This window comes from Bemisia tabaci, chromosome 1 (genome assembly GCF_918797505.1).
Source record: "Bemisia tabaci chromosome 1, PGI_BMITA_v3".
NCBI classification, from domain to species: Eukaryota; Metazoa; Arthropoda; class Insecta; order Hemiptera; family Aleyrodidae; genus Bemisia; species Bemisia tabaci.
In genome coordinates, this window is record NC_092793.1 from 40,274,404 (window position 1) to 40,301,364 (window position 26,961).

Consider the following 26,961-nt stretch of genomic DNA (forward strand, 5'->3'; position numbering starts at 1 on the left):
TATTAAATCAGGACTACCGCTGTATGTAATTGCTTTTATTCTATCCATGCCAGCCATTTTAGCCGCCATGTTGAATTTACGAGCTTTAATATTGGTCAAGAGTAATTTTTGACTTCATATTCGTAATGTGCGACCCAAAATACATCAGAAACGATACCCCACTCGACGCCATACGCCGATACAAAAAAAACAGGTTTCGATCGGCGGCCATTTTGGCCGCTATATTGGATTTTGGGGGTTTTTTTGGGCCGCACAGTGAGTTGTAACTCTGTTTTGAAACCTGGGACCTCACAATACAATCATTGGCCGCCTTACTAGACGGCCAAATGAGAACTCAGCGATTTTCGCGCCGGGTGGGTATTTTCAGACGCCATGTTGGGTTTGCGACATTTTTTTTTGATCGGAGGGTATTTTAAACATAATATGCGGATTTTACGACCCAAAAAACATAGGAATCGATACCTCACATGCCATAATACGGAATTTTCAAAAATAAGGGCTACCGAGCGGCCGCCATTTCGCTTTGGGCTTTGGGCGCTTCCTGCACGATTTTCAAGGTTACCACCATCCAAATTTTGATTCTAGACATCATAACGAAGAGATTGATACCACTCTCCAACTTTTTTCAGAAAGTTGCACATGGGACTGGATTTTTGTACATTAGAGATTCGACTAATATATTCACATAATCTTTCCTGTGCTGTTGTGAATACTTCCTCATGACCAACTCCTTTGAAGTCTGATAGTGTAGTAAATTATGCTTCAGTTATCTGAGCATTTGTTCACTAAAAAAATCAGTTCAAAGGAATTTTCTTCGACATGGATCTACACTCTACCCTGGAACTGTGTGTGCCGGCACCGACAGACCCTTTGGCAAAAGCCGTTTAATCCTGAAATTGAAAAGTACATACCAATAATGTTCAAACTAGAACGGAAGTAAATTTGCTCCAACATGCACATGACTTGTATTGAATTCTTTGGAACATACGTGGTTTTCTCGTAAAAAATGTTTGTGGTGTGCAATGAATGTAATATCCAGTAAATGAAAATCACAAAAAATGTATTAAGTGTTAATTCAAAGGCACACCAAGGTATTCTCTTATCACTGGATTGACATGGAAACCTGAGGTCTCCGTTTCACAGCAGAAATGTCTGGGTACTGATCAAAATATACGTCCAAGAAAATTTGTCTAGATTTTCCTGCAGTACACCCATGGAAACCCTTAAAATCAATTATGCAGGTGGATGCACTAGACTCCAGCCAACAAATTCATGTGATAGCAATATTTTGAAGTGGATGCTTTCAGTTGGTAGATTTTCTCACCTCATTTTACTGTCACCATTATCTTATTTTTGTCTCAGTCTTTAAGCTCAAATGCTTTTTCATAGTGATATTTTACTGGTAAAGAGCCTTATGTATTTCATTTCAATAAATAATTTGCAAGAAAGAGGGAAGAACAACCACAAGGATCGTCCCGAGATGAGTTTACCTGTTCAATATCTCCTAAACTGAGATAGGTAGAGAAAATCTGTAATAAACTTTAAAAAAGCCACCACTCTGGGCACTCAAACGCCCTATAGATTTTTAAATCTGGCTTGATAGAACTCTAGAAAAGTGGGTTTTTCTGAATCCACCTCCTCTCCACACAGGTCCAAGTCCAGTGTACTGAAATGACAAAGTAAACTGGCACAAATTTGGTCAATATTTTCGGATTTCCCAACGTTCCAAGGACATTGCAGGTCGAGATATATGTAAAGCAGGGTCAGATATTTTAGTTGAACGAATAACAGTTCAGAAAATATGCCATAAACTAGAGAAATCTTTGTCAAAAGGTGAAATTGATAACAGCCAGTTGGTTGTTCTGATTAGCCTCGATATTCGAACGCGTAGAGGTCCCGTTGACGGCGCCCGGTCGAATGTGTGGGAAGAAGCCAGGGGGTAATTCCGGCGCCATGTTGGATTGCCGTTAAAGCGCGGGCAAACGCGGCATTTTAAAATTTCGAACTTCAGAAGTCGTTTTCGGAGGGAAAAACGGCTCGGAAAAATCTGAAAAAATACTGCGTGATCAGGAGACAATGTAGTTTCTGAAAATGCATGAATTAGAAACAAGTTAACAAGCTCATTATTTGTGCTGTATTAAATCAACCTACCGTGTTCACTCATCACTACCAGCAAGTTGAGCCAACCTGACTTTGTTGGCTTCATCTGACATGACTAATGTCTTGATTCAACACTCAGTAGTGTTCTGCCGATGGCACCAGCTTAACTTTTGTGTTGAACCAAAAGAAATTTTTGTTGATCTAGAACAGCTCTTTTTTCTGTCTATCCTTATAGTAATGTGTTGAAGATAAGAGGTTGTTTACGCACACCGTACTGAACAGGTTGAATCGTGTCACCTGACGTCACAGCAGTGCCACCGCATACCCTGTGTCGCATGCCTCGTCGCGTTTGATCTTCCAAATGTATGCCTCCGTCGCGAAATTTTCCATCCCATTACTCCTCTCACGTACTTAATGTTAGCCTGCCGGCACCAAAGTATCTCCTCAAAACTATATTCCATTTTTGATGGTGTGTTTCACCTCACTGATCTTGTTCCTTTGATTATCTCTCGTTTTCCTTTGGCCTTCCTTTTTGATTGGTTTTGGTGAAATGTAACAGGTGGTATTTTTCGACAGGAAACTCGGAATTGTTGGAGATATTTCCAAAATTTCAAAATCCAAGATGGCGGCTGTGGCCTAAAATGTTACGTCGGCTCCTGTGCATAGAGTACGATAGAGTCGCAATGTACTGGAGCGCAAATGAAGTCACTTTTTGAGACTGTTTTGTTCAGGACTTCTGAGACTAGTGTGCGGCGATTAGCGGTACTGAATCCGCGGGGTCCGCTCAGAAAATACAGGTTTAAAATTTATCTCATTAAAATCGGGAGTTCCGTACGTTTTTAATTTGTTATGATATTGGCCAACATAATTTGCCAAAATTCGCGAAAATAGTTATTGATTTAAAATAATAAATCCCAAAAACCACTCATAGTCCGCGATTCTCTCATAAGACGCTGTGTTACCAAATACCACCGAGTTCACACTTGGTTCACACTTTCCGGCAAACAAGGGGCTCAAGATGGCCCGTTCATGCATTGACTTCATTGGCGCTCCAGTACATTGCGACTCTATTGTGCGATCATTTTTGTACACTTTGGTGTTAAAGAAGATGAAGACGAAAATGTTGTTTTCTCATTACAGTGAAAAGCTATGTGGGGCGGCTTGCAGAGCAAGTCGCAGGTTCATTGCAAAGCGAGGAACCGGATGTCGAGGAGCACTCCCCGGCTGGGCGTGACAGCTCACAGGAGTGAAACTTTGTTCCTGCCTATGGTAATGCATTAAAGAAACGAGGTTGTTTACGCGCACAGCACTGAACAGGTTGAATCATGTCGCGTGACGTCACATCAGGGCCACCTTGTGTCTTGTGTTGCGTACCTAGATCGCGTTCGATCTTCGAACTGAGTGCCTCCCTCGCGAACTTTTCGATCTCTATACTCCTTTCACATACTAGCCTGCCTGCACCAAAGACATAAAGACGGAGCGCTAGAAGCAAAAAATAAAGCTTCTTTTCAACAACCTCTACTATTGGCTAGAAGATTGGCAGCAAAATCGGGACAAGTTTGAAATTCAAATGTAGGGCGGGAACTAAATAAAATTGTGGAGACAAAGTTATCGAGGTTGATTTTTGCCCAAATTCACTTACCCACTCATAGTTTTATAATTTTGGGTTAGTTTTGGTCCGTCGTCGACCGATTAATTTTATTTGGGAGTAACGATCATCTGGTACTGTAACAGCCTGTTTGAACCGGCAGGACCACCATGAACAGAAGAAAAACTGACTTTACCTGAGAGTACTGCCTGTTACCGAGAAAAAGTAAGTGTGTTATAAAAAGTCGCAGTCTCAACTTTCTTAATATATTCGTTTTAGGCACTTAAAATATGTTTAGAAGAAATGTGGAAAAATCAAGAAGACAAGTTCAAATCAAATTTCCGTTGGCCGCCATGGATTCCCTTGCTCATTTACACACTCACACAAACACCCAGCGCAAAACCAGGCTTCACTTTTTCCCCGTGCTTTTAGATATGAGCACTCCGTCTTTATGTCTTTCGCCTGCACCTAAGTATCTCCTCAAAACTGTTTTCCATTTTTGAACTTTTATAGGTCATTCGCCTCACTGATGGTATGGTTCTTTGACTTTCTGTCTTTTTTTCTTTCTCCTTTACTTTCGATCAATATTTGTGAAACTCACTCAAACGGGTACTTTTTGACAGGAGACTCGAATTTTCGGTTAGATTTTCAGTAATCCAAAATCCAATATGGCAGCCGTGGCCTGAATGCTGTGTCGGCTCCTGTTCGATCGGTTTTTGTGAAACTCGGTATCAGAGGGTATTTTTTGACGGAAAACTGGAATTTTTTGTTAGATTTTCAAAATTCCAAAATCCGAGATGGCAGTCGTGGTCTAAATGCTAAGCCAGATCCTGTTCGACCGATTTTTGTGAAACTCTGTGTGAGGAAGTATTATTTAATGAGAAACTCGTATTTTTTATAATTTTATCAAAATTTCAAAATATACAATCGCGACTGTGGTTTTATATTCTTTCTCGACTCCTGCTTCATTGATTTCCGTGCAATTCGGTGAAGAAGAAGATGAAGACGATAATTCTGTCTACTCTCTCAGTCGATAGGGGTGGCTTGCTGAGCAAATCGCAAATTCATCACGAAACAAGGAACCGGGGGTCCAGGGGCAGATCCCCGACCAGGCCTGACACTTGGCGTAGCTTGCTTATCACAGCTAGTTTCTAAGAAATAGCTAGGAAATCACAAGTGAATAGTAAGTTCACTAATTGCAAACATTGATTTCCTAGGCTGAACTCCAAGCAAGGAAGAAAGTCAGAAACAGCCGCAGTTCAAGAATTAACCCTAATATTTACTATACAAACGCCTGATCAGGTGTTAATCAGTCAATTAATTTTTTTTTAAGCCAATTACTTGCACCGATTGAATCTCAAAGAAAGCAAAATGAAGAGCAAACAAGGGGTCACTGTCATACACAAATTTGTACTACTTTCTCAGCTGTACAATAAACCTGTACTATTTATTGTCTTGGTTCTTGGCGGGTTCATGACCTGTACACACAACTCCTACGAGATACCTTCATTGTATAAATTCGTAAAATAAAAAAACAAAATAAAAGAAAATGGTACAGAGCACATTAACAGTTAAATTCTGATGTGTAAGGCTTACCGTTCCTCTACGGAGAGCAAGTTGGATGGTCTCAATGTCCATTACAGGTACCCAACATTCAGCAATTAAGCACTTTTGTGTGACATCAAGATTGAATAAGTTGAGAGTGTGGTAGATGGCTTTTATTTTCCGAACTTTGATGAACCAATTTTTTACATTTTTTGCAGCAGCTACGAGCACTCGATGCCGATGATCCTGCGTTTGACCTAAAACCTATAATAAAATTATATAAATTCATAAAAGTATTTCTCAATCACTTTAAATGTTCAAGAACATACATGAAGTCAGAGAATTGTTAATTGGTAAAAATGTTTATGCATAGAGACTTACATCAAGAACCAGATTTTTCACAGTGATATAATGTTTCCCATAACCGAGGCAGTTTTGCATTCCTCTGGCGTCTTGGATAAAATTCACCTAAAAATCGGACTGTGACGCCTAAAAATTGGGGGTTGGGTCATCGAAGGACCTAAGAAAGTTGAGACACCCTGTCATTTTTTAAAACATGTAATCGCAAACCAGCAGTAGCACTCTCAGCGCACCGCGAAAAGGCTGCTGAAGCATACCAGAGGCTAGACAGCCATGGGAAAATGTAAAAGGCTCAGGTTTTACACACCTCCATGTTTTTTGTCTCTGTTCAAAGGAATGTAGATAAAGATTGTGAAAATAAATTAGTGGCTTCAATCTCACTGTGTTTAAATCTTCAATGCGGGTCATAACTCCCATTGCCATTTCTCGTCGATCTGCAGGGGCCTCCGGACAGGGATACAAGGTGGCACGAAAACCTTCACATATTTTCTTTACTCTGGTTTTTAGTTGGTCTCCTTGAAAGAAAATGATGAAAACAGATTTAAAGACTCGGTCCCCCTGAAAGCAAAAGAGGACAAGAGGATCAGTTGGCTGACAATGTAAAGACCACTGAAAAAAGAAAAAAAAGAAATATTTTGTCTCATTACATGATTCGGTGCTTGGATGATCATATGGGTATTAGATCTGATAAGAAGACAATAAATAAAATATCATAAATATCAGATCCATGTATTAATAATATAACTGATCTATGACACATAAGCATGGATATATCTGAAAATTAGTCAATTCTATTTCTTTCCCATAAATGAACACAAGTGAAAAAAGTAAGACAGGGTGTCTACTGGTACTCTGTCATTAAAATTCCTTGAATTGTCGGTACCGTTTCCTTGCGTTATCCTCTCTTCCCTGAAAATTCCTTCTTTTGACTATTCTCCAAAATCCTTTCTTCATTCTTACCTTTTCCTTACTATTTTTTTCCTTCACACGCACTTTTAACTGTAACGGATAAGGAAAGTACACTTAAGGAACAATACTTAAGGAGTAAACCGAAAAAAATGAGGAATCGAACCGGTGTTTTGAAAATTAATTTTGTTAGGAAATTGCATATCCCCATGACTACTTTTCAGAGTTAATCACGAGAATCTCTAATTTCCGGGCCATTCCACGGAAAATCAGTACCTTTTCCGTACTTCCCTACCGACCTTCGAAAATCCATACTTTTTCTAAAAAGTAGACACCCTGTAAGAGTAAAAACCATTTATAACATGTTGGTTACACACAGCAGATACAATCATTTGAGGGGACTTTTCTGAGTGATCATGTTGTAGGAAAAAACTTCGAATTATCAGAAAATCCTCATGTTATGGCCATCATACAGTGCGTGCCTAAAGCCACTTCTACCTTATTTTAAAATTTTCTCATATCATAGGTTCCCTCGTCCCTCCCTGCTCTTGTGCTGAGCAAAAACAATAACTGCAGAACTTACTAATATAGATTTTGAATTACGGAGCAAGCAGTAGGATGGAGCAATAACCAATCACTGGAAGGATGAAATTTCAGTGAAGCTCTTCAATATACTATACTGACTAGTTGCTAACACTCTGAATACTCTGGTATTTGTACATAAATTAGTTAACTACATCATTACAAATTACCTTCTCTCCTGATTTGTAGCTATAATTTCTGTGTCCAGATTTTTTACCAATGCTTGCAATTTCACAATATCTACTATCCCACAGTTTCTCAGTACAAAAGCAGATCAGTTATGAGGAGGTAACTAGTGGGGAGGATCAAAGCGATATGTTAATCTAGGAATTTTAAGTACATCTATCTAAGTACACTCTTTCATTTTGAGTGAGGGAGGGCCTTGATATAGGGATTTTTCTTGTGTTCATCTTCAAAGTTGTCATGTATTCAAGTTAAATGTGAGATTATTTCTTGCTAGAGCCGTGTTACGTCCTCTACGTTGCGCATGTTACATTTTTTTGACTTTGTATAACATGATAATTGGAGTAACGGAATACGTTCTGATACTGCTGGAGTATCAATAGTGAACATGTTCTATCGTTCACCAAAAAGAACTTCTATCCGGCTCCTGCGTTAAATAGCATAAGTTTAGCAGCTTTTCTGTTGCGAACGTTCCATTTTCACATGCCTTGACAAAATAAGGCAAAATATCGCTCATATTTGAACTTTTCTGCTCTTGGAAGGTGGTTCGATATTGTTGAAGAACTGAACTGTAATTTCATTTGGTTGTAAATCTTATAGATGCAATGTGTAGTGAAAAAAAATCATTCCGAATATAACCCTGAAAATCACTGGTCTGAACATTTCTGCAGAAAAACTGAAAAATCTTGCAAATCCAGGAACTTGAGATGAAAAGTGAACTTATCTTATAAAATTGAATATTTTTCCTATCCAGTGCACAAAATTTCATCCTGCACAAGTTAAGTTGATTTTTTAACCTCGAGGGTCCCGTTCAGAGATAATTGCCCTCAGAAAAAAAAAAAAAAAAAAAAAAAAAAAAAAAATTCCAAAACCTTCATAAGTGTTTGCCATTTCAAACCTTTCAATATCTAATATCATTTGAGGTAAAGATTTTTCCTAGCCTCTCTGCTTCATGCAGATAATCTTGCATATAATCATCACGGATCTGCATAACATGATAACTGGAGTAGCAAAATATGTTCTGAAAGTGCTGGAATATCAGTGAAGAACATGTTCTATTGTCACCAAAAAGAACTTCTAACCATTCCTGCGTTAAATGGCATCAAGTTTAGCAGCTTTTCTGTTGCAGACATTACATTTTCACATACCTTGACAAAGTAAGGAGAAGTATTGCTTATATTTGAACTTTTCTGCTCTAGTAACAACTACACAATGTGGGTCCGATTCCTTCCTCCAAAATATTCCTTCTGACTCTGGCTCTAGATAAAGGAGGCCCACTACTCACTCAGTTATTTGAGCACCACTATAATTGATTTAGACATATCGATATTTAGCATTGTGGACATTAAAAAGGAAGGCAAAATATCGGAGTAAAAACAGAGCAATGCTCATAAGAAGAGTCATAACGTCCTGGATTCTAAAGTATACATAAAGATGGGATTAAGGAATATGGGAGATTGTGGAAAAACTTGACCTTAAATGATATCCAAAATTTTGAAGTTTGAAACTGAAAGACAAGTATGATGAAGTATAATTCAGCAATTCTGTAAAGGGAACTCATTTCGTAACAAATCCTTGCACCTTAAGTGCGCAGCCCGGGCGACACAACTTACTTTACAGATAAGCTGGTTTCGTCCAGCAAACTGAAGGGGATTGCAATTATAATTAAGTCTCCATGAATTAGCTGTAGTTTTGAAGCAGAGAGGCTAGGGAAAATCTTGACCTCAAATAATATCAGATATTGGAACGTTTGAAAAGGCAAACACTTATGAAGGTTTTGGAATTTTTTTTTTTTTTTTTTTTTTTTTCTGAGGGCAATTATTTCTGAACGGGACCCTCGAGGTTAAAAAATCAACTTAACTTGTGCAGGATGAAATTTTGTGCACTGGATAGGAAAAATATTCAATTTTGTAAGATAAGTTCACTTTTCATCTCAAGTTCCTGGATTTGCAAGATTTTTCAGTTTTTCTGCAGAAATGTTCAGACCAGTGATTTTCAGGGTTATATTCGGAATGATTTTTTTTCACTACACATTGCATCTATAAGATTTACAACCAAATGAAATTACAGTTAAGTTCTTCAACAATATCGAACCACCTTCCAAGAGAAGAAAAGTTCAAATATGAGCGATATTTTGCCTTATTTTGTCAAGGCATGTGAAAATGGAACGTTCGCAACAGAAAAGCTGCTAAACTTATGCTATTTAACGCAGGAGCCGGATAGAAGTTCTTTTTGGTGAACGATAGAACATGTTCATTATTGATACTCCAGCAGTATCAGAACGTATTCCGTTACTCCACTTATCATGTTATACAAAGTCAAAAAAATGTAACATGCGCAACGTAGAGGACGTAACACGGCTCTAGCAAGAAATAATCTCACATTTAACTTGAATACATGACAACTTTGAAGATGAACACAAGAAAAATCCTTATATCAGGGCCCTCGCTCACTCAAAATGAAAGAGTGTACTTAGATAGATGTACTTAAAATTCCTAGATTAAGGCCCCTAAAGTCAAAATAACCATACTTGAAAAAAAGTGTGTCTGTCCGTCAGGCGTCCCTTAAATCTGTCTATAGCGATATCTCAGAATCTATCTGTTCCATTTCATTCAAAATTTGCAGAGAACACCATATCTATGGTCTCCTTATGCACGACAAACGATTTTGGGGTACGTTAAAATTGGGGGGGGGGACTAGGGTCCGAGGTCCATTTTTAGCAAAATCACACGGAAAGCTCATTTCGAAGGACTGTAAATTTTGAAAAATGCCTTTAATTCTTTAACAGTGGGCATCAAGCATATCGCCTGGGTCATTAATTTAAGTTCCTAAAAGATCTTTGGATTAAACTCAAAATTCAAGGGATACAAGGCACCAAAGTATGGCTTTTTGCTCCGCAACATCACACAAACAGCTCATTTCCAAGGACTGTAAATTTTTAAAAAAAATGCCTTTAATTCTTTGACAGTTGGCATAACAGCACCACCTAGTTCATTGATTTAAGTTCCTAAGAGGTCTTTGGACTAAACTAAAAATTGAAGAGTTATGCGTCATTTGGCGAGGAGAGCACTTCGGTCACACGGAGAGCTCATGGACTGTAGATTTTGAAAAAATGCCTTTAATTCTTTGAAAGTTGGCTCAAAAGCACCACCTGAGTCATTAATTTAAGTTCCTGCAGGATCTTTGGATTAATCTCATAATTGCAGAGGGGCCGATAGGAAACGCTCAATTCTCCGATAAATGAGTCGGAACGATATTAGCAGCTAACGCTTTGAGTCAGGTGAAATCTAGGAATTCAAATGCATTGTAAAATGCATCATATACTATCTTTAAAATTACTCCGTAGGTATACACCAAGCAAAATTAGACAACTAATTAGGTACTTACATTACATACTATGAATCATCGAAGCTAACGCAAGAACTGACACTTAGATCTTTATTAGAGACGAATATGTTTGTTGTTAATGAATTTAGATTCCCGGCAGATTCCATCTTTCGCGATTCCTTTTTACGAGGTACCGAACACAAATATAATATAATAATACTGCACGAACATGATTGATTTAATGATTGATGATAAAACGCGTTATAACCCGTTCAGGTTTGTTGAAGTTTTTGTTGTTTAAATTCACGGGGATACGAGCAGCAAGGAGGTGGCGCTCTCTATTGTTGTCGTTTCGACTTACGGGGAAACGCGCTAAGGAGGTGGCGTTCTCGGCGGGCGGGTGGTGAACCATTTCCAGCAGGCAGATTCGCCCGCCAAATTTAAAATTTGGGCGATGCTAAGCGATAACCGTTTAGTTTTAAGACTATTTAAACATCGAATAGTCATTCTACTCATTAAAGTAGGTTTTTGATGGCTTTTGACCGTGCTTAAGGAAAGATTATAATATATAATCGTCTCTGAAGTATGATGTAAATGAATCTAATGGATCCTAATGAATCGTAGAAAAGCTAAGATTTTGAAGGATCGCCGTCTTTAATAGGAGGCATCATTAATCAATTATTTAATTGAAGATACCTCATAATATCGACAAGTCGAGTCCGAATATATAAATTCATCACATATAGCGAAGAGATTTACAATAAAGTTCAGTGGTTTGAATAACATTTATAGCACAACTATTATCCTGCGATCAAAATTCCAATCAACTTTATGATTTTGAGAAATTGGCAGTATTTTTCTAAATATTCCAGTAAAAGTGTCTAAGCCGGCAAAAGCGAGAATGTGTTGTGCGATCCTCGCACCATGATGGGGGGGCCAAGCCCCCTCCCACATGCCAGCGCGAAGCGCCGCGCATAAATTGGCCGGAGGCAAATTTTTTTGCCTGCCATTGTTGAAAAGAGAGGCTTTTGGAAAATTCTGTTTACTTCGGTCTGGAAATTCCGGAGTGGCAAGTTTTAAGCAAATCCATCAATGAAAAGCTCAGACACACATTTAAAGTCGGTGTCATTCATTTTTTATGTTGCCATTCAAAAAATTTTGGGCTCATTTAATTTTAAAAATTGATGTTGGATTTGATTTGGTTCTCCTGCCAAGAAACTCCGGGGTAGGTATCAAGTTTCATGAAAATCTATGGGTAAGTAGGGGAGATTTCCTTTTTCACCATGTTTTAAACTTATGACCGCTATTCGTTAGAGAAAATGAAATGGCTACCTGTGACTTACGCTCAAAATTTTTTCCTCCTCTTTCCATTCAGATGTCTCAAATAGGAGAGGTTCCTATTTGTGGAAAAAAATTTAAAGCCCACAGCCTCTCTTGATACAACAAACAAAAAGTGGCTAACATTGACCCATGATCACCCCCAAAGTTTCAAAATAGGAGAAATTTTAGACAGGGTGGGGTCCTTTTTCAATTAAACATACTGTGAAATATATGCAAGTATCATACATTCCATAATGCATTGGGTAATATGTCTCAAATAGGAGAGGTTCCTATTTGTGGAAAAAAATTTAAAGCCCACAGCCTCTCTTGATACAACAAACAAAAAGTGGCTAACATTGACCCATGATCACCCCCAAAGTTTCAAAATAGGAGAAATTTTAGACAGGGTGGGGTCCTTTTTCAATTAAACATACTGTGAAATATATGCAAGTATCATACATTCCATAATGCATTGGGTAATAAACATATGATATGTCTGTACTTCTTCATTTGGAAGATTGTGTAGAACTTACATTGGTAACCAAGGGAGAAAGTGGGAGGAAAAAAAGCGAGTAGAAATGATGGAAATGAAAAGGATCATTAAAATTTCCTAGGAATAGGACTATAGAATGACATATAAAGAATTACATACATTTACAGGGTCTTCCAAATGCGACTCTATTTCTGCTTGCCTTAGAAATACATTGCCACGACAGGCTCGCCATAACATCCTTTCAAAAGCAGGAATACGCTCACGTAAAATAACGCCTGCCACAAACCTGTATTTAGAATTCAAATGACACATAATTAAGAGCTGATATCACTTTGACTTCTTATCTGAAGGAATATCAAAACACAGTATTCTTCAACAAACGAGAGAATGAAGTACCATCCACACTCTGTAAAGCTTAATCGATTTCAGTGGCTTTACAATGAGTAAGTGATCCACCTCACAGATGATTATGAGTAAAAATCCTAGAAGAACCTTGTTTAAATGCAATCCTTTACATCATAAAATACTTATACAAACATACATACGTACACGTTGATCTCTCTTATCTAAGGTGCTGATGACTTGGCTTCCAGCGTTCTACAGTCCAGCCTTGATGATTAACCCGTTGAGACTCGCACTCGAACTGCAAGGGGTGGATTTTATTTTTCAATTGATATTCTTGATGTGTGTATTTTTGAAAATTTTCAGTCCAAGAAATGTTTTAATCCAACCAATAGAAGCCATGATCCTGATGTCCATAATTGTGAACAATATGATCAAATGGGGTCAAGAAAAGCCGTTTCAAAAGAACCCCGCACAGAGCATGGGCTCAGCGGCTCTCGGTGAAAATCGATGAAACTTTAATAGATTGTTATAAAGTTCATAATTAAGGGAAAGCCGAAAAATTAGCTCACTTTTACGAGTAGAAGCTGAGATATTCGCGATTGAACCCGGACTATTTTCTGTGCGGCGGAGGTAAATGGGCGCTCCGCGTCGCCGTCGCCTTACCTTGCTCGAGCACTTCGGCCAGGAAACCCCCTCTCCCCACCAGGTAGCTACGATGTCGCATTGTTTACACTCACAAGGGGTTCTTACGGACCTGCTGCCTCCGATTGGGCTGAATTTTTTTTTACAGACTCTATGGACCAATTCTAGAGTTTAAGTTGAGCCGTTTTCCCGAATGCGCAATTGGAAGGGCGTAAAAAATTCCCAAAAGTTGCGTTTTCGGCGTGTGATTTGGTCGTGCGGCGCTTGGCAACACTGAAGCAGCCTCTTGTACCGCTTTATCGGCCTGAAGATTTCAGCGGAGTCCGGAGCCCTACTGCAGCAAAAGAAAGCCTTATTTGTTACTACATTATCTCCCAATGTTTTCCCGGAAAAATAGGTAATGTGTAAATAAATCGAAGAGCAACCCCAAACCCATGTGCACGCAAGGGTCACCAAGAAACACATTATTTTAGCCCTTTGCTTTTTAATTCATTAATTTATATCAATGAAGTTTCATACAATTATATGTGGCCAATGTGAATAAATATCGGGGGAAAATGTACGTAAAATGAAGGGGGGGGGGGGGATAGTGATCGGAACTGCTTGATTTATAAATGCGTATGAAGAATTAAAAATAAAATGTTACGTGATCATGCGGAAAATAAAAAGTCGAGGATCGAACCCGGGACATCACTATCATGGAACCAGTACGTGTGCAGTAGGGCTCCGGACTCCACTGAAATCTTCAGGCCGATAAAGCGGTACAAGAGGCTGCTTCAGTGTTGCCAAGCGCCGCACGACCAAATCACACGCCGAAAACGCAACTTTTGGGAATTTTTTACGCCCTTCCTATTGCGCATTCGGGAAAACGGCCCAACTTAACCTCTAAAATTGGTCCATAGAGTCTGTAAAAAAAAATTCAGCCCAATCGGAGGCAGCAGGTCCGTAAGAACCCCTTGTGAGTGTAAACAATGCGACATCGTAGCTACCTGGTGGGGAGAGGGGGTTTCCTGGCCGAAGTGCTCGAGCAAGGTAAGGCGACGGCGACGCGGAGCGCCCATTTACCTCCGCCGCACAGAAAATAGTCCGGGTTCAATCGCGAATATCTCAGCTTCTACTCGTAAAAGTGAGCTAATTTTTTGGCTTTCCCTTAATTATGAACTTTATAACAATCTATTAAAGTTTCATCGATTTTCACCGAGAGCCGCTGAGCCCATGCTCTGTGCGGGGTTCTTTTTCTTCAAGGCATACTATTATAAGTTCAAAATGCAAAAAGTATAGAATTACTTGGGTGCAACTCTCCTCCCTCCCCCAAAAAAAACCCTTGGGGGCCTGGAGGGGGGGGGGGTGATTTTATTAGGTATAAAGGTATGATTGACTTCCGATTTGAATGCTACAGAGAAAAATAAGGACTCCTAGTTCTAAGAAATTTATTCCTGAGCCCTCATTTTTTAATTAAGGGGCATTTTTGGGGAATTTTAAATACAAATCGAAAATGTGAAGTTAGGTTCACGCGGGAAAGTGTTGACGTCATTTGATCATGTTGTCCACAATTATGGACATGAACTTTTCAAAAATTACCGAACATATGGACTTGGAGGGAAATAAATTGGAAGTGGAGAAATCATCGCCTGCAACCTTCCTCTTTGGAATTATGCATAACATAACTTGAGAAAAAATATCTTTGACTGATAACAGTCGTGTTAAGTTACCAACCTTCAATGGCTGATTTCAGCAACTGTTAACCGCCAATTGCTGACTTTGATAAGAAGTTTTAAGCACTACCGAGAGAGTGCAGCACCAGTTAGGGATAACAAGAAGGGGAATCATTATAAATATATCATGGCTTGTGCAGCCTCAAGATTAAAAAGTCAAGCACTTTTGTAAGTATTTTCATGCACTTCTTAAGCACTTTTGTAAGAATTTTCATGCACTTCTTAAGCACTTTTTCATAATTTTTTCTAAGTGCACAGTTCTCTCCCCGTATCGTAGAAATTTGATTCATCCACAAATACAGTTGTTTTTACATAGGCTGCCCCAAAACAACTGGCACTAAGGCTGTCATTCGGGAACTACAATAGATATCGACATGCGGTTTGCGGGAGGTGATAGCTCATACTCTTAGCTCTTAAACGAGCCTAAGTTGAGCTAGTTTGATTAAAAACTCAACGAGTTACATCAATTTTCCCGAGACGGGTAAGAAATACCCCCACGGGATTTTTCGGTAACTTTTCATTCCGTTAACTTTGCCCCCGCAAGCTGTGCAATTGGTTCAGACGTTATGAATCCAGTTTCCACTTATCTGGATGAAAGTTTGAACTTGCCAGCAAGTGTTTCAATCACAGTCGAGAAGTTTTCTTTCTGTTTGCAAAGTCACTTTGGTGAAATCGTCCGGCCTAAAAACGACGCGTGATTTTGTGTTTCGTCATGAGTTCACCCGCGGACCGCGAAGTTGAAGCAGGAGCAACGATACGCAATTCGATATTGCATTCGTCGTGAATCATCTACTTCTGAAACACGTCTGAGCCACTGTCATTTCATTCACAGTTTCAGAAGTAGATGATTCACGACGAACGCAATATCGAATTGCGTATCGTTGCTCCTGCTTCAACTCCGCGGTCCGCGGGTGAACTCATGACGAAACACAAAATTACGGGTCGTTTTTAGGCCGGATGTTTTCACCAAACTGACTTTGCAAACAGAAAAAAACTTCTCGACTGTGATTGAAACAGTTGCTGGCAAGTTCAAACTTTCATCCAGACAATTGGAAACTTGATTCATAACGTCTGAACCAATTGCACAGCTTGCGGGGGCAAAGTTAACGGAATGAAAAATTACCGAAAAATCCCGTAGGGGTATTTCTTACACGTCTCGGGAAAATTGATGTAACTCGTTGAGTTTTTAATCAAACTAGCTCAACTTAGGCTCGTTTAAGAGCTAGGAGTATGAGCTATCACCTCCCGCAAACCGCATGTCGATATCTATTGTAGTTCCCGAATGACTGCCTTAGTGCCAGTTGTTTTGGGATAGCCTATGTATAACACTTATTTGTTGTTTGAGTGGTTTAGTTTAATGTGTTTGTTACGTTAGTTGCGTTCGATTGGTTGATGCGTTTGTCAAGTTGGTTGTGTTGGATGTATTTGTTGAGCTGGGTACGCACTAGAGCGTTTTTGACGAACGAACCGAATGAGCAGCCACGAAAGACTGCTCGAGTTGTGCGGCAAGTGGGGACGGGTCTACGAACGGCTCGAGCGTTTCTCCCGCACAAGCGGAACGAGCCGAATAGCATCAAAAGCTTTTGATGTTATTCGGATCGTTCCCGCATTTTCCAGCCACGAACCGCTGATTTTTACCGCCCAAAGTGCATCAGTTGACCGCTTGTTTAAGATGGAGAGGCATCAAGTGGCAGCCGGTGCTTTTTTAATTATATTCAAGTTGTTAAAAAAGAAGAAAAAATCTCTCCCGCGCTTTTGGATGAGAAAGTTATGTAGAGTGCGTGAAAATAATTCGCTCGTGAGGGATATTGACTTCTTCCACTTTCAAAATTTAGTGCGCATGAGTTCAGTTGATTTTGAGAAACTGCTCACTATAATTGGGCCGAAAATTACGAAGCAGGTGACCAACTTCCGTGAACCAATCCAGGTATCCAACCGACTAGCAGTCACACTGAGATTCCTAGCAACAGGGAACGCATACACAAGTTTGCAGTACTTGACAAAAATCTCAAAGCAAAAAATCAGCGAAATAGTCATCCAAAAGGACGATCATCTTCGCGCTCGCGGCGTTCCCGCGAAAAAAGATCGGATCTGAACATGTCGAATATGTGCTCAAACTGCTCGCACCGTTCGGCTCGTTCTGTTCGTTCGTCAAAAACGCTCTAGTGCGTACCCAGCTTTGTGTTTCGTATGTTTCATGTGTTCAGTGTGTTTGAAGTGTTCATTAAGTTGGCTGTGCTCGATTTGTCTCGTGTTTCTAATGTGTTCGGTGTGTTTGCTCTGTTGTTCATATTTGATTTGTTGATGCGTTTGTTACGTTGGTTTTTTTTTATGCGTTTGCTGTTGTTGATTTGTTTGTATGTTTGATGTATTTTGTGTTTTGATGTGTTTGTTGCGTTTAGAGCCTTGCGTTTAATGCTTTCTATGAATGATGTGGAGGGTCTGGTTTTTGGAAGAATTTGTTAATTTGATGACAGTTTTCACAAAATGGGACTCATACTGTTCATCATATTTTCTCGGGAATTTTTTTACTGATCTTGTCCCATCCTGCAAGTGACATATGCTATTCTAATTTTTGCCCTGTCGTCTTATGTACACTTTCAGGGGGTAACCGGAAACTTTCTTCTCAAAAGGAATATGAGTTATTTTGGAAAATGTAAGCAGTAATTTGGAAAACCATGTCCGCTCAATGGGAGCAATTCGGTCATCGGTCGTTCTCAAGGCATGCATCAGTTTTTTTTTAATTTAAATTTTTTTTGTAAAATTTTTGAAATCAATTTCCATCGAAATTCGTCCGAAATCTTATAGATGAAATCGCAGAAATAGCTAAAACAGCAAAATTCATCTTTTTTTTATGAAAACGAGACTTGTGAAATAATAATGAATGATATCATAATGAATACATTATGAATAATGAGCCTGTTGCAAACTTTTGCAAGAGCAAAAGTAGGAGTTGTTTCTATTGGTAAATGTCTCAAAAATGACAATGAGCCCATTGGCAAAGTTTGAAATGCACTCCTAACTTCACAATCTGCTTAAGAAATTTGGGTTTTTTTAGCTTCCCGCTTTGAAACAATACCACGGCTTAGGTAAACATTTCCTTAGAGGCGTCGTTTCAATCCTTTCGCAAGCGATTCTCAACATAGCCGACGCTACCGCGCGCAAATCCGAATTGGGAACACAAAGTCAACCGAAGCGGATCTTTATCAACATGTAGAAATCATAAATGTAAACATGCTAGGTTGTTAAAAATTTGTTATAATCTCCTTGTAACTCCCGATTGCGATTTGCGCGCCTAAGCGTCAGCTATGTCGGGTATTGCTATTGCGAAAGGGTTGAATGGAACAACTCCTCTAAAGAAATGTTCACCTGTGCTGTGGAATCGTTTCTGAAGCGGGAAGCTCAAAAAAACGCAAATTTTTTACGCAGATTGTGAAGTTAGGAATGCATTTCAAACTTTGCCAATGCGCTCATCGTCATTTTTTAGACATTTACTGATAGAAACACAGCTTACTTTTGCTCTAGCAAAAGTTTGCAACGGGCTTGTACCATTTTTACGTACTTGAAATAAAATGGGTCGATTTTTTATCATTCGAACGATTTCAAATTATCATTCGTATGATTGGTGGCAATTATACAAAGAATGGAGGCTTCTTTCAATGAAATCATCCGCTCAGACGTTTTTGAGCCTATTTTCTAAAAATTTTATTTTTGCACTAACGGCTCTCTTAGCTATCACAGCAGACTAGGCGTATTATTAATAGAAATAGATGACTAATTTTGCAACTTTATGCACATTTATTGTCTATTTTGTTGTGTAATGTTCTATAATATTATAAACAAAATGTAGTACAACCTATGTGTTGATCTCTTAAATATTCCTTCAAATTCCAACGAACAAAAACACGACAAACCAAAGAGAAACATGATCATATCTCAATCAAAATGAATTTGATTGTCATAATTTATATGTGACACTAAAGGTTTCTGTACTTAGTATTTGTAAACAAATGAAGAGATATCGTTAGTAAAATGAACATTTTTTGTTTGGACAGGGCATATTTTTGTACTGAAATATTACATTATACGTACATACTTTATTTCTATAAATGCATTATCTGAGAGTCGAGATCTGTAAATAGTAAAAACAAATTATGGAAACAACCTTGACCTGCAGATAAAAATTTAAACGCAATTAGATAATTTAAATGATACTGTACGTGCAAAGCACAGGTAAAGTTGATGGATATATCTATACCGTGGTTTTAATACTGTGACTTTTAGCTTAATTTTTAGTTTTCACTTTTACATCGGTTTGATGATAGCCTGGCTTACCGGCCGAAAATTCGTAAGTTTTTCAGGGCTTACTTTGCTTTTAAATTACTTTTTATTTTATCCCCAGCTCTAAAGGTATGTATGTGACAAAAAAAAACACATAAAGATGGGGTACAGGCTGTAGAGGCAAACGAAACTAAGTGAGACATTTCAGGTTTCACATGCCTTTCTCCAATCGCTGAAATAAACCAGAAAAAATTGAAAATTTCAAATACATGAGCCCCCACTTTTCAACAATGCAAGACCAGAGAAAAAGTAATGGAAGTTCAACTAGGATGGCCCCTCCAGAGATTAAACTGCTCGATAATCAGGGCTCTCTTGTAAGAAAAACTGGTGATAGGCTAAGCCAAGGTTGTCAACATCAGTGCGGGAATTACAATCATGTTCTCTCATCTTGACAGTGTGGACAATTTCTAAGAGACAACGCGAAAAATCAATGCAATTGAAAATACAGGGCAAAAGTTTTGAAAAAATTAAAACTACATACTTAAAGATGCAACAAAATTAAATTTAAAAAAATAATTGTATAGATATACTATAAAAGTTGAGTTAAATAACTAGGTGGGTGTTTCAATTTTAACAGGATCGAAATTGTCAAAATTTGATGCTGCAGTAAGATAAATGTTTCTAAAATAATGAAGAAAATGATGGAGATTGTCAAACTTGAGTGGAAAGTTTGAGACTCTACGTTTGACATCAGCAAGCTCAGCATACTTTATCATCTACTACAGTTCCTTGTCTTGAAGTTTCATAGATGCGATTTTCTGGCTTTAGTTTAAGCTTTATTCCTTCAGTCGGTTTGAAATGGTCTAGGAAGCAGAACGTAACACCTTAAAAATTTTACAGTGTTTTAGCCCTGCTTTATACTTTCATTCTTAACTTGGTTTTCGGGCTTTTCTAAATACTAGTGGCGTGCGGTGGGTTTAGTGACAGGGCAAGCTGTAGCGTTCGCTGGGGAGGAGGTATAACGTACCCCGCTCCCCTCCTCCATAGGGCAACTCCCCGGAAAACATTGACGATTTAGATCTTCTGTGACCCTCTTTTTCCCTATTATTCGGATGAAATCTGATGGGACGTCTTGATAAAGTGAGGTCTTGTTCCTTGTTCTCTTACTTATCATTTTATTTCTCTCCAATTCTTTTAAATATTTTTGAGCAATGGAGGATGGCTATTTGCTCGAATCCCCCGATTTTGTCACTTAATCGGGGTACTCCTGGTCCTACTTCTGGTGCATTTGAAATTGTTTAATCATGTAAGTTTCCCAAAAAAAAAACCGCCTTTTAGAGTGGAAAATAAGATTGAGACTGTCTTCTTTGTCACAAAGCAGATCTTAGTAGACGAAATGTTGCAGAATAGGAGGGCACCTGCTCCTGAGGAAGCAATCCCAACCCCAATGGAAAGAGGGAACAAGAGAACGCATCAGAGACAGGAGCAGCGCGCTGCACTGCTGCAATGAGGGGGATGGGCCGCGGGGAGCGAGCTGCGCTCGAGCATCGGATCGTCGGACTTGGAATGTACCGCTCTCCCCGACCGTCATGATTCTCCCGCCGAGCGGGGGCTCTCTGTCCAGCCCGTCGCAAGCAATTCTCCAGCGTGTGAGTTGGCCCGTATTCTTGCTGCGCAGCGCGCTTTAAGTCACCCCCCCCCCCCTCGGCTCTGCCTCTGTCCTTCTTTTGTGGTTCCAAGTGTATTTCCTATTCTCCCCCTCTACTTTTACGACAACTCACTTACTTGAAACCTATTTTCAATGATACTTACCTAAAATAGAAAACATAATTTCCTTCATTCTTCTAATATATAATCTTCAATGAAAAAAGAAAAAAAATCCTACACACCGATCACTACGTGAGAACCGCTGATATTACGGTTGAAAATAGGAGGGGGGAAGGGTAAATAAAGTGAAGTATGAATTTTGGTCAAAATGAGTATCGAGATGCAATTAATGGTACGTTTCATGTATAATTTAACTTTGTCAGCTATAATAATCGTCATACGACAAACATACAAAATCTTGAAATTCTTGTGCTTATAGCCAAGGTTGAGGGTTTATAGAAAAAAACTGGAACGCATGATGACGTCAACAATAATTATTCTTTACAGTACCCTAACATATGCTCTCACCGTGAAATATTTGAGGCTCTAGCTCAATTCTAATGTAGTGAAAAGAATTCGTCAAAATGAGTAAAATGCAGAATTTGGCACAAGGCCGGGGGGTGGTTTTTGGCCTTGTGCAACCCTTAAAAAAACTTTTTAGAATTTTTTTCTTTAGCAAAATCTTATTTAGAGGGAACCGTCGTCAAAATTCGGAGGTGGTCTTAAAAGAGGGACACCCTAGCGAAAATGAAGCAGCGAAATGAAGTTGTCCCGGTAAAAATCGATTATCTCGCAAACCAGTGGTTCAAAAATAAAAATTTATGGCTCGTTAGAAAGCCAAAATCTTGTAGAACAATATGATGTTGTAATATCAACTTTTCTGTCGCTATTACCCTCCCCAAAAATTGGAGAAACTTAATTTTTTGAAAAAACCACGTATGTCAACACAAAAATCACTTTTATTTTTGAAGAGCAGGACAGATTATTTTTGTTTTTGGCTTAAATGACAGTACTTGCATCCTACTTTAAGTTCCCGAAGAGACTTCTTGGTGTCATCGACTTTTTATTTAAAGTTGGTTCAGACGAGCCGTGCGGGGCTATAACTTTTTGAAAATACGTCAAAGGTTGACCTGTTACCTGTCATAACTCGGTAAAAAATTAAGAAATCGATTATTTGCGATTTACGCAGTAATTCTTATTTTTTTGTGTTCTTTTCAATGAGGTATCACAAAGTAGGGGTTACCGATGATAAAAAAAAGCAATAAAGTTGCGGCCCCCCTCCCCCCCGAGGAAGCGGCAACGATTTTGACCGCCCCCCCCCCCCCGAAAGCAGTCTACTTTGAGATAGAAAAATTAACCAAGATTCTTTTTTTTTACTTCAAACCGTTCAAAAGTTGGAAGGGGGGGGACTTTTAGAACACCCCGTGTGTAAAGTGGAACACACGAAAACAGTTCTAGGTTAAAATTTACAAACCACGAAGATCTGGGATATTTGAGTCCAAATGGCATCCATCTCCAATGGAATAATTGAAAATTGAACTTAAAAAGGGGGGGAAAGCAAACATACTCTCGTATAACTTGTAATGGGTAACATGACTTCTAGAGTCATATAACTGACCCAGAGGTATCTTACCCTGAAGGAAAGAAGTGAACGAAATACTTCCCGAATCATTTCACCAACGCTTTGAAATTGGTCATGCTGAAAAGCTGGAACTTCCTTTAAAAAAGATGGTGTTTCATTGCAGAAATAACAATGACCGGAAAGTCGTGATTGTATATGTATAGCTGCTTAATAATAGTATATCTCCATGAAGGAGGTTATTTCATGGGTACTGAGCTCCCTACCAAAAAATTTTTCAGTCTGTTCTTGTGGAAATCACTTTCCTAATTTCCTTCACACCTTACTGAAAGTTGAAGGAAATGCATCACTTTGAAAAGAAAATTACAAAAATACATGAAAACTTAGGAAACAATCTTTGCCAGGAACAAGATGCCAATAAGTGATGGCAAAGCCAACGCTTTAGTATGAAAACGAGGCACCTAATAGTGTTTTGGGTGATAGTCAAGCAATAGTGCTTTGCTGGATGCTGAATCAATCTAAAGATCTATTGTTAATGTCTCTAGAGCAACCCTTAGCCAGAAAAATAGATCCAAATAAAGCCTTAAAAATCGATTGATCTATCAGTGGTCGAATTACTGATACAAATACTGCTAAAACATATGAGAGAGCAGTGAAGATTATGATTGCACAGTCTATAAAGCCGATTTCACATTACCAACATACCAACATCCCGACACCTGCAAAGATTATATCTTACCCTAACTGAACAGGTCCAGTCTGATTGCTCGGACGCCCTACAGAATCATCGCTGATCAAAGCTCGTGTCATCGACTCCGTTGATGTTAAACCGCCTTCTTGCTGCCAGTAAAAATGTTATAGTAATTAAATATAAATGCAGATTTTGTGAAAATTTAAATTATGATAACCTTAAAAATTCAAAACTCTTGGCAGAGATATTAGTGATAAAGAGGCCCAGCAGAATTTTGAGTACAAAAAAAGTTACTATGGGGAATATCTTAAAAGTTAAAATATTTTAGTTCCAGGATCATATGAGATTAGTATACAGATACAGTGTAATGAGAAACACGGCCAATTTACAAAAAGATAAAACAATCTTCCAACAAAAAACAGGAAACACTGCAGCTGTAATGCTGACATCGATCTCCTTCCTTTCATCCATGCAATCTTAATATTTTTTCTATTCATTTGGAGCAACTCCTCTCTGCAGAAGAACAACCGCTGTCAACAATATGTTTTTAAACGATACGATACGATACGCTACGTGGATGCTTACGTATTTGACGGGAGCTGCTCAAAAAAAAGGAGGGGTATCGATAAGGGCCGATTTTGGCCCCACTTCAAAAAATCATCTGAACCCTTATTTTAAGTACCCTAGGGTAGGTGCATTCTGGCGCAAAATATTTCTGCGATTGTGCATCGTTTTCCTGCCAAAACAGCCGACTCAATTTTTCGGCTGAAAAATGGTTTTAATTTTATGACAAGCCCAAAAAAGCTTTGTTTCATGAGTACGGGAGGTGCATATTTGTAATTTTTTGCGTACATTTCAATGGAACAGGCGAAAATTGTCTAAACCCACTTCTAAGGGGTCACTCTAGACATTTTCAACGATTTTTGGGGTTTTTTAGCAATTTTTCACCTATAACTAGAAAACGGATGATTATACAACAAAAACGATTGCAGATTCAAAAAGAGCGTAAAAAATCCGTGAGAAATCATTGGTTAGACATTTTCTCAGCTTAAACTGTCAACACGAAAAACAGCTCTAAACTTGAGAAAACCGAAAAAACTGCATTTTCCACGATTATTAGTCTTCATTTACACCCAGCACAATTTTGCCACATCACCAAAATTTAACAGATTAAAGTTACATACCAGTACATGAAACACGCCAAAAATTACGGTGTGGAAAAATTGTGCTCATAGTTAAAAATGGACTTTTGTTGAATGGAACCATCCTTGAATAAAAGATGAAAATTCTCTAACTCTCCGGGAAGATTCGCCAATCATTTAAGGGATACCTGTATCCGGGTAATTTTTTGCGTACTTTCGATTGGAACGAGTGAAAATGGTGAAAAATCATGGTAAGTGGGCCATTCAGAGAATTTTTCAAGATTTTAGGGGGGTTTTGGGGTTTTTCTGTGGGGGGGGGGGGTTAGGGGTTTTTTGGGGGGCTTGGGAAGCATTTTTTGTTTTTAATACACCAAAAAAAATAACAAATTCAGAAAGAACGCGAAAAATTCGATAGGATTCGATACTTGACACTCTCTCTCAGCTTGGACTGTCCACACGAAAAACGGTCTCAAACTCGAGAAACTGGAAAAAACGGCCTTTTCTCCAGCTCCCCAGTCATAATTTACATCAATAGCTTAACAGGTTAGATCGTTAAGCAGTATACAAGGTGTAACAAACTAAGTGACGACAAACTTCCAGGGGTTGTTCCATGGCTCAAAACAAGCAGAAAAGTCCCGTACCAAAATCCTCTACGATGCGTGGTTCTGGAGTTTCGGGGAGTTCAATTTTTGAAAAAAATACCGCACGTGTTCAGATATGACGTCACAGTGGCTGTCCTAATTGTCGGAACCGAAAAAAATTGTGGTTTCGTAAAGTGCTCATCAATAGCTTAACGAAAGGTATTTTCGTTTTTTTTTTTCGTAAAACCCCTCTTAATGGAGTTATTGACCGTAAAAAAAATACCGTATTACCGCACGTCGCAAATAAAGTTGGTCAGGACGTACGGTAAAACGGTATTTTTTTTAACGGTCAATAACTCCACTAGGTTTTATTGAAGAAATACCAGAGGGTGGTTCGGGTGTGTATGCAGAAGGCAGATATAAGGCCCTTATTTAATTTTTTAACTGTAATGCGATGTGTTTTAGTACTAAGTATACAGTTTGTATATGATTGTTCAGAATAAAGTGACTTGTTTAATAATGAAAGAAATGAATGAATGAATAATTATAATAAAAAAAATTTAAAAAATATATCTCCGTTGGAGGGGGTTTTACGAAAAAAAAAAACGAAAAAACCTTTTGATAAGCTATTGATGTAAATTATGACTGGGGAGCTGGAGAAAAGGCCGTTTTTTCCAGTTTCTCGAGTTTGAGACCGTTTTTCTTGTGGACAGTCCAAGCTGAGAGAGAGTGTCAAGTATCGAATCCTATCGAATTTTTCGCGTTCTTTCTGAATTTGTTATTTTTTTTTGGTGTATTAAAAACAAAAAATGCTTCCCAAGCCCCCCAAAAAACCCCTAACCCCCCCCCCCCACAGAAAAACCCCAAAACCCCCCTAAAATCTTGAAAAATTCTCTGAATGGCCCACTTACCATGATTTTTCACCATTTTCACTCGTTCCAATCGAAAGTACGCAAAAAATTACCCGGATACAGGTATCCCTTAAATGATTGGCGAATCTTCCCGGAGAGTTAGAGAATTTTCATCTTTTATTCAAGGATGGTTCCAATCAACAAAAGTCCATTTTTAACTATGAGCACAATTTTTCCACACCGTAATTTTTGGCGTGTTTCATGTACTGGTATGTAACTTTAATCTGTTAAATTTTGGTGATGTGGCAAAATTGTGCTGGGTGTAAATGAAGACTAATAATCGTGGAAAATGCAGTTTTTTCGGTTTTCTCAAGTTTAGAGCTGTTTTTCGTGTTGACAGTTTAAGCTGAGAAAATGTCTAACCAATGATTTCTCACGAATTTTTTACGCTCTTTTTGAATCTGCAATCGTTTTTGTTATATAATCATCCGTTTTTTAGTTATAGGTGAAAAATTGCTAAAAAACCCCAAAAATCGTTGAAAATGTCTAGAGTGACCCCTTAGAAGTGGGTTTAGACAATTTTCGCCTGTTCCATTGAAATGTACGCAAAAAATTACAAATATGCACCTCCCGTACTCATGAAACAAAGCTTTTTTGGGCTTGTCATAAAATTAAAACCATTTTTCAGCCGAAAAATTGAGTCGGCTGTTTTGGCAGGAAAACGATGCACAATCGCAGAAATATTTTGCGCCAGAATGCACCTACCCTAGGGTACTTAAAATAAGGGTTCAGATGATTTTTTGAAGTGGGGCCAAAATCGGCCCTTATCGATACCCCTCCTTTGTTTATGTTCAAGAATTTCTCCTACTTCTAGGTAGCAAAATTTCCTGACATTATGCACAATTCCAGACATTCTTGGAAGACTTTTTACATATTACATTTTAATGTAAAACTTGCTGCAAAATTTGAAGATTCCAGGAGTGAACCCACAATAATATAAAAAAATTACAAGTCAAGAACAGACCACACTCCTGTCCTGAAATCTTCAACTCCTGAATAAATAGAAAAAAAAATGTAAAAAAT

General features: G+C 38.6%; 1 protein-coding gene across 5 annotated transcripts in view; it reads right to left on the reverse strand.

Annotated features, from left to right (window-relative positions):
* Positions 1 to 26,961, reverse strand: part of Vha100-1 (V-type ATPase subunit a family protein Vha100-1) — a 122,024-nt gene that overhangs the window by 57,813 nt on the left and 37,250 nt on the right. For 3 of the 5 annotated variants that reach the window (XM_019058109.2, XM_019058111.2, XM_019058112.2), the window contains exons 5-7: positions 12,564 to 12,690; positions 5,975 to 6,151; positions 5,285 to 5,497 (exon numbers count right to left, since the gene is read on the reverse strand). In XM_019058109.2, the coding sequence (XP_018913654.1) occupies positions 5,285 to 5,497; positions 5,975 to 6,151; positions 12,564 to 12,690 (517 nt within the window). Of the gene's footprint in view, positions 1 to 5,284; positions 5,498 to 5,974; positions 6,152 to 12,563; positions 12,691 to 23,352; positions 23,454 to 26,961 lie in introns of all 5 variants that reach the window. The other 2 variants (XM_019058110.2, XM_072300996.1) reach the window with 2 other exon arrangements.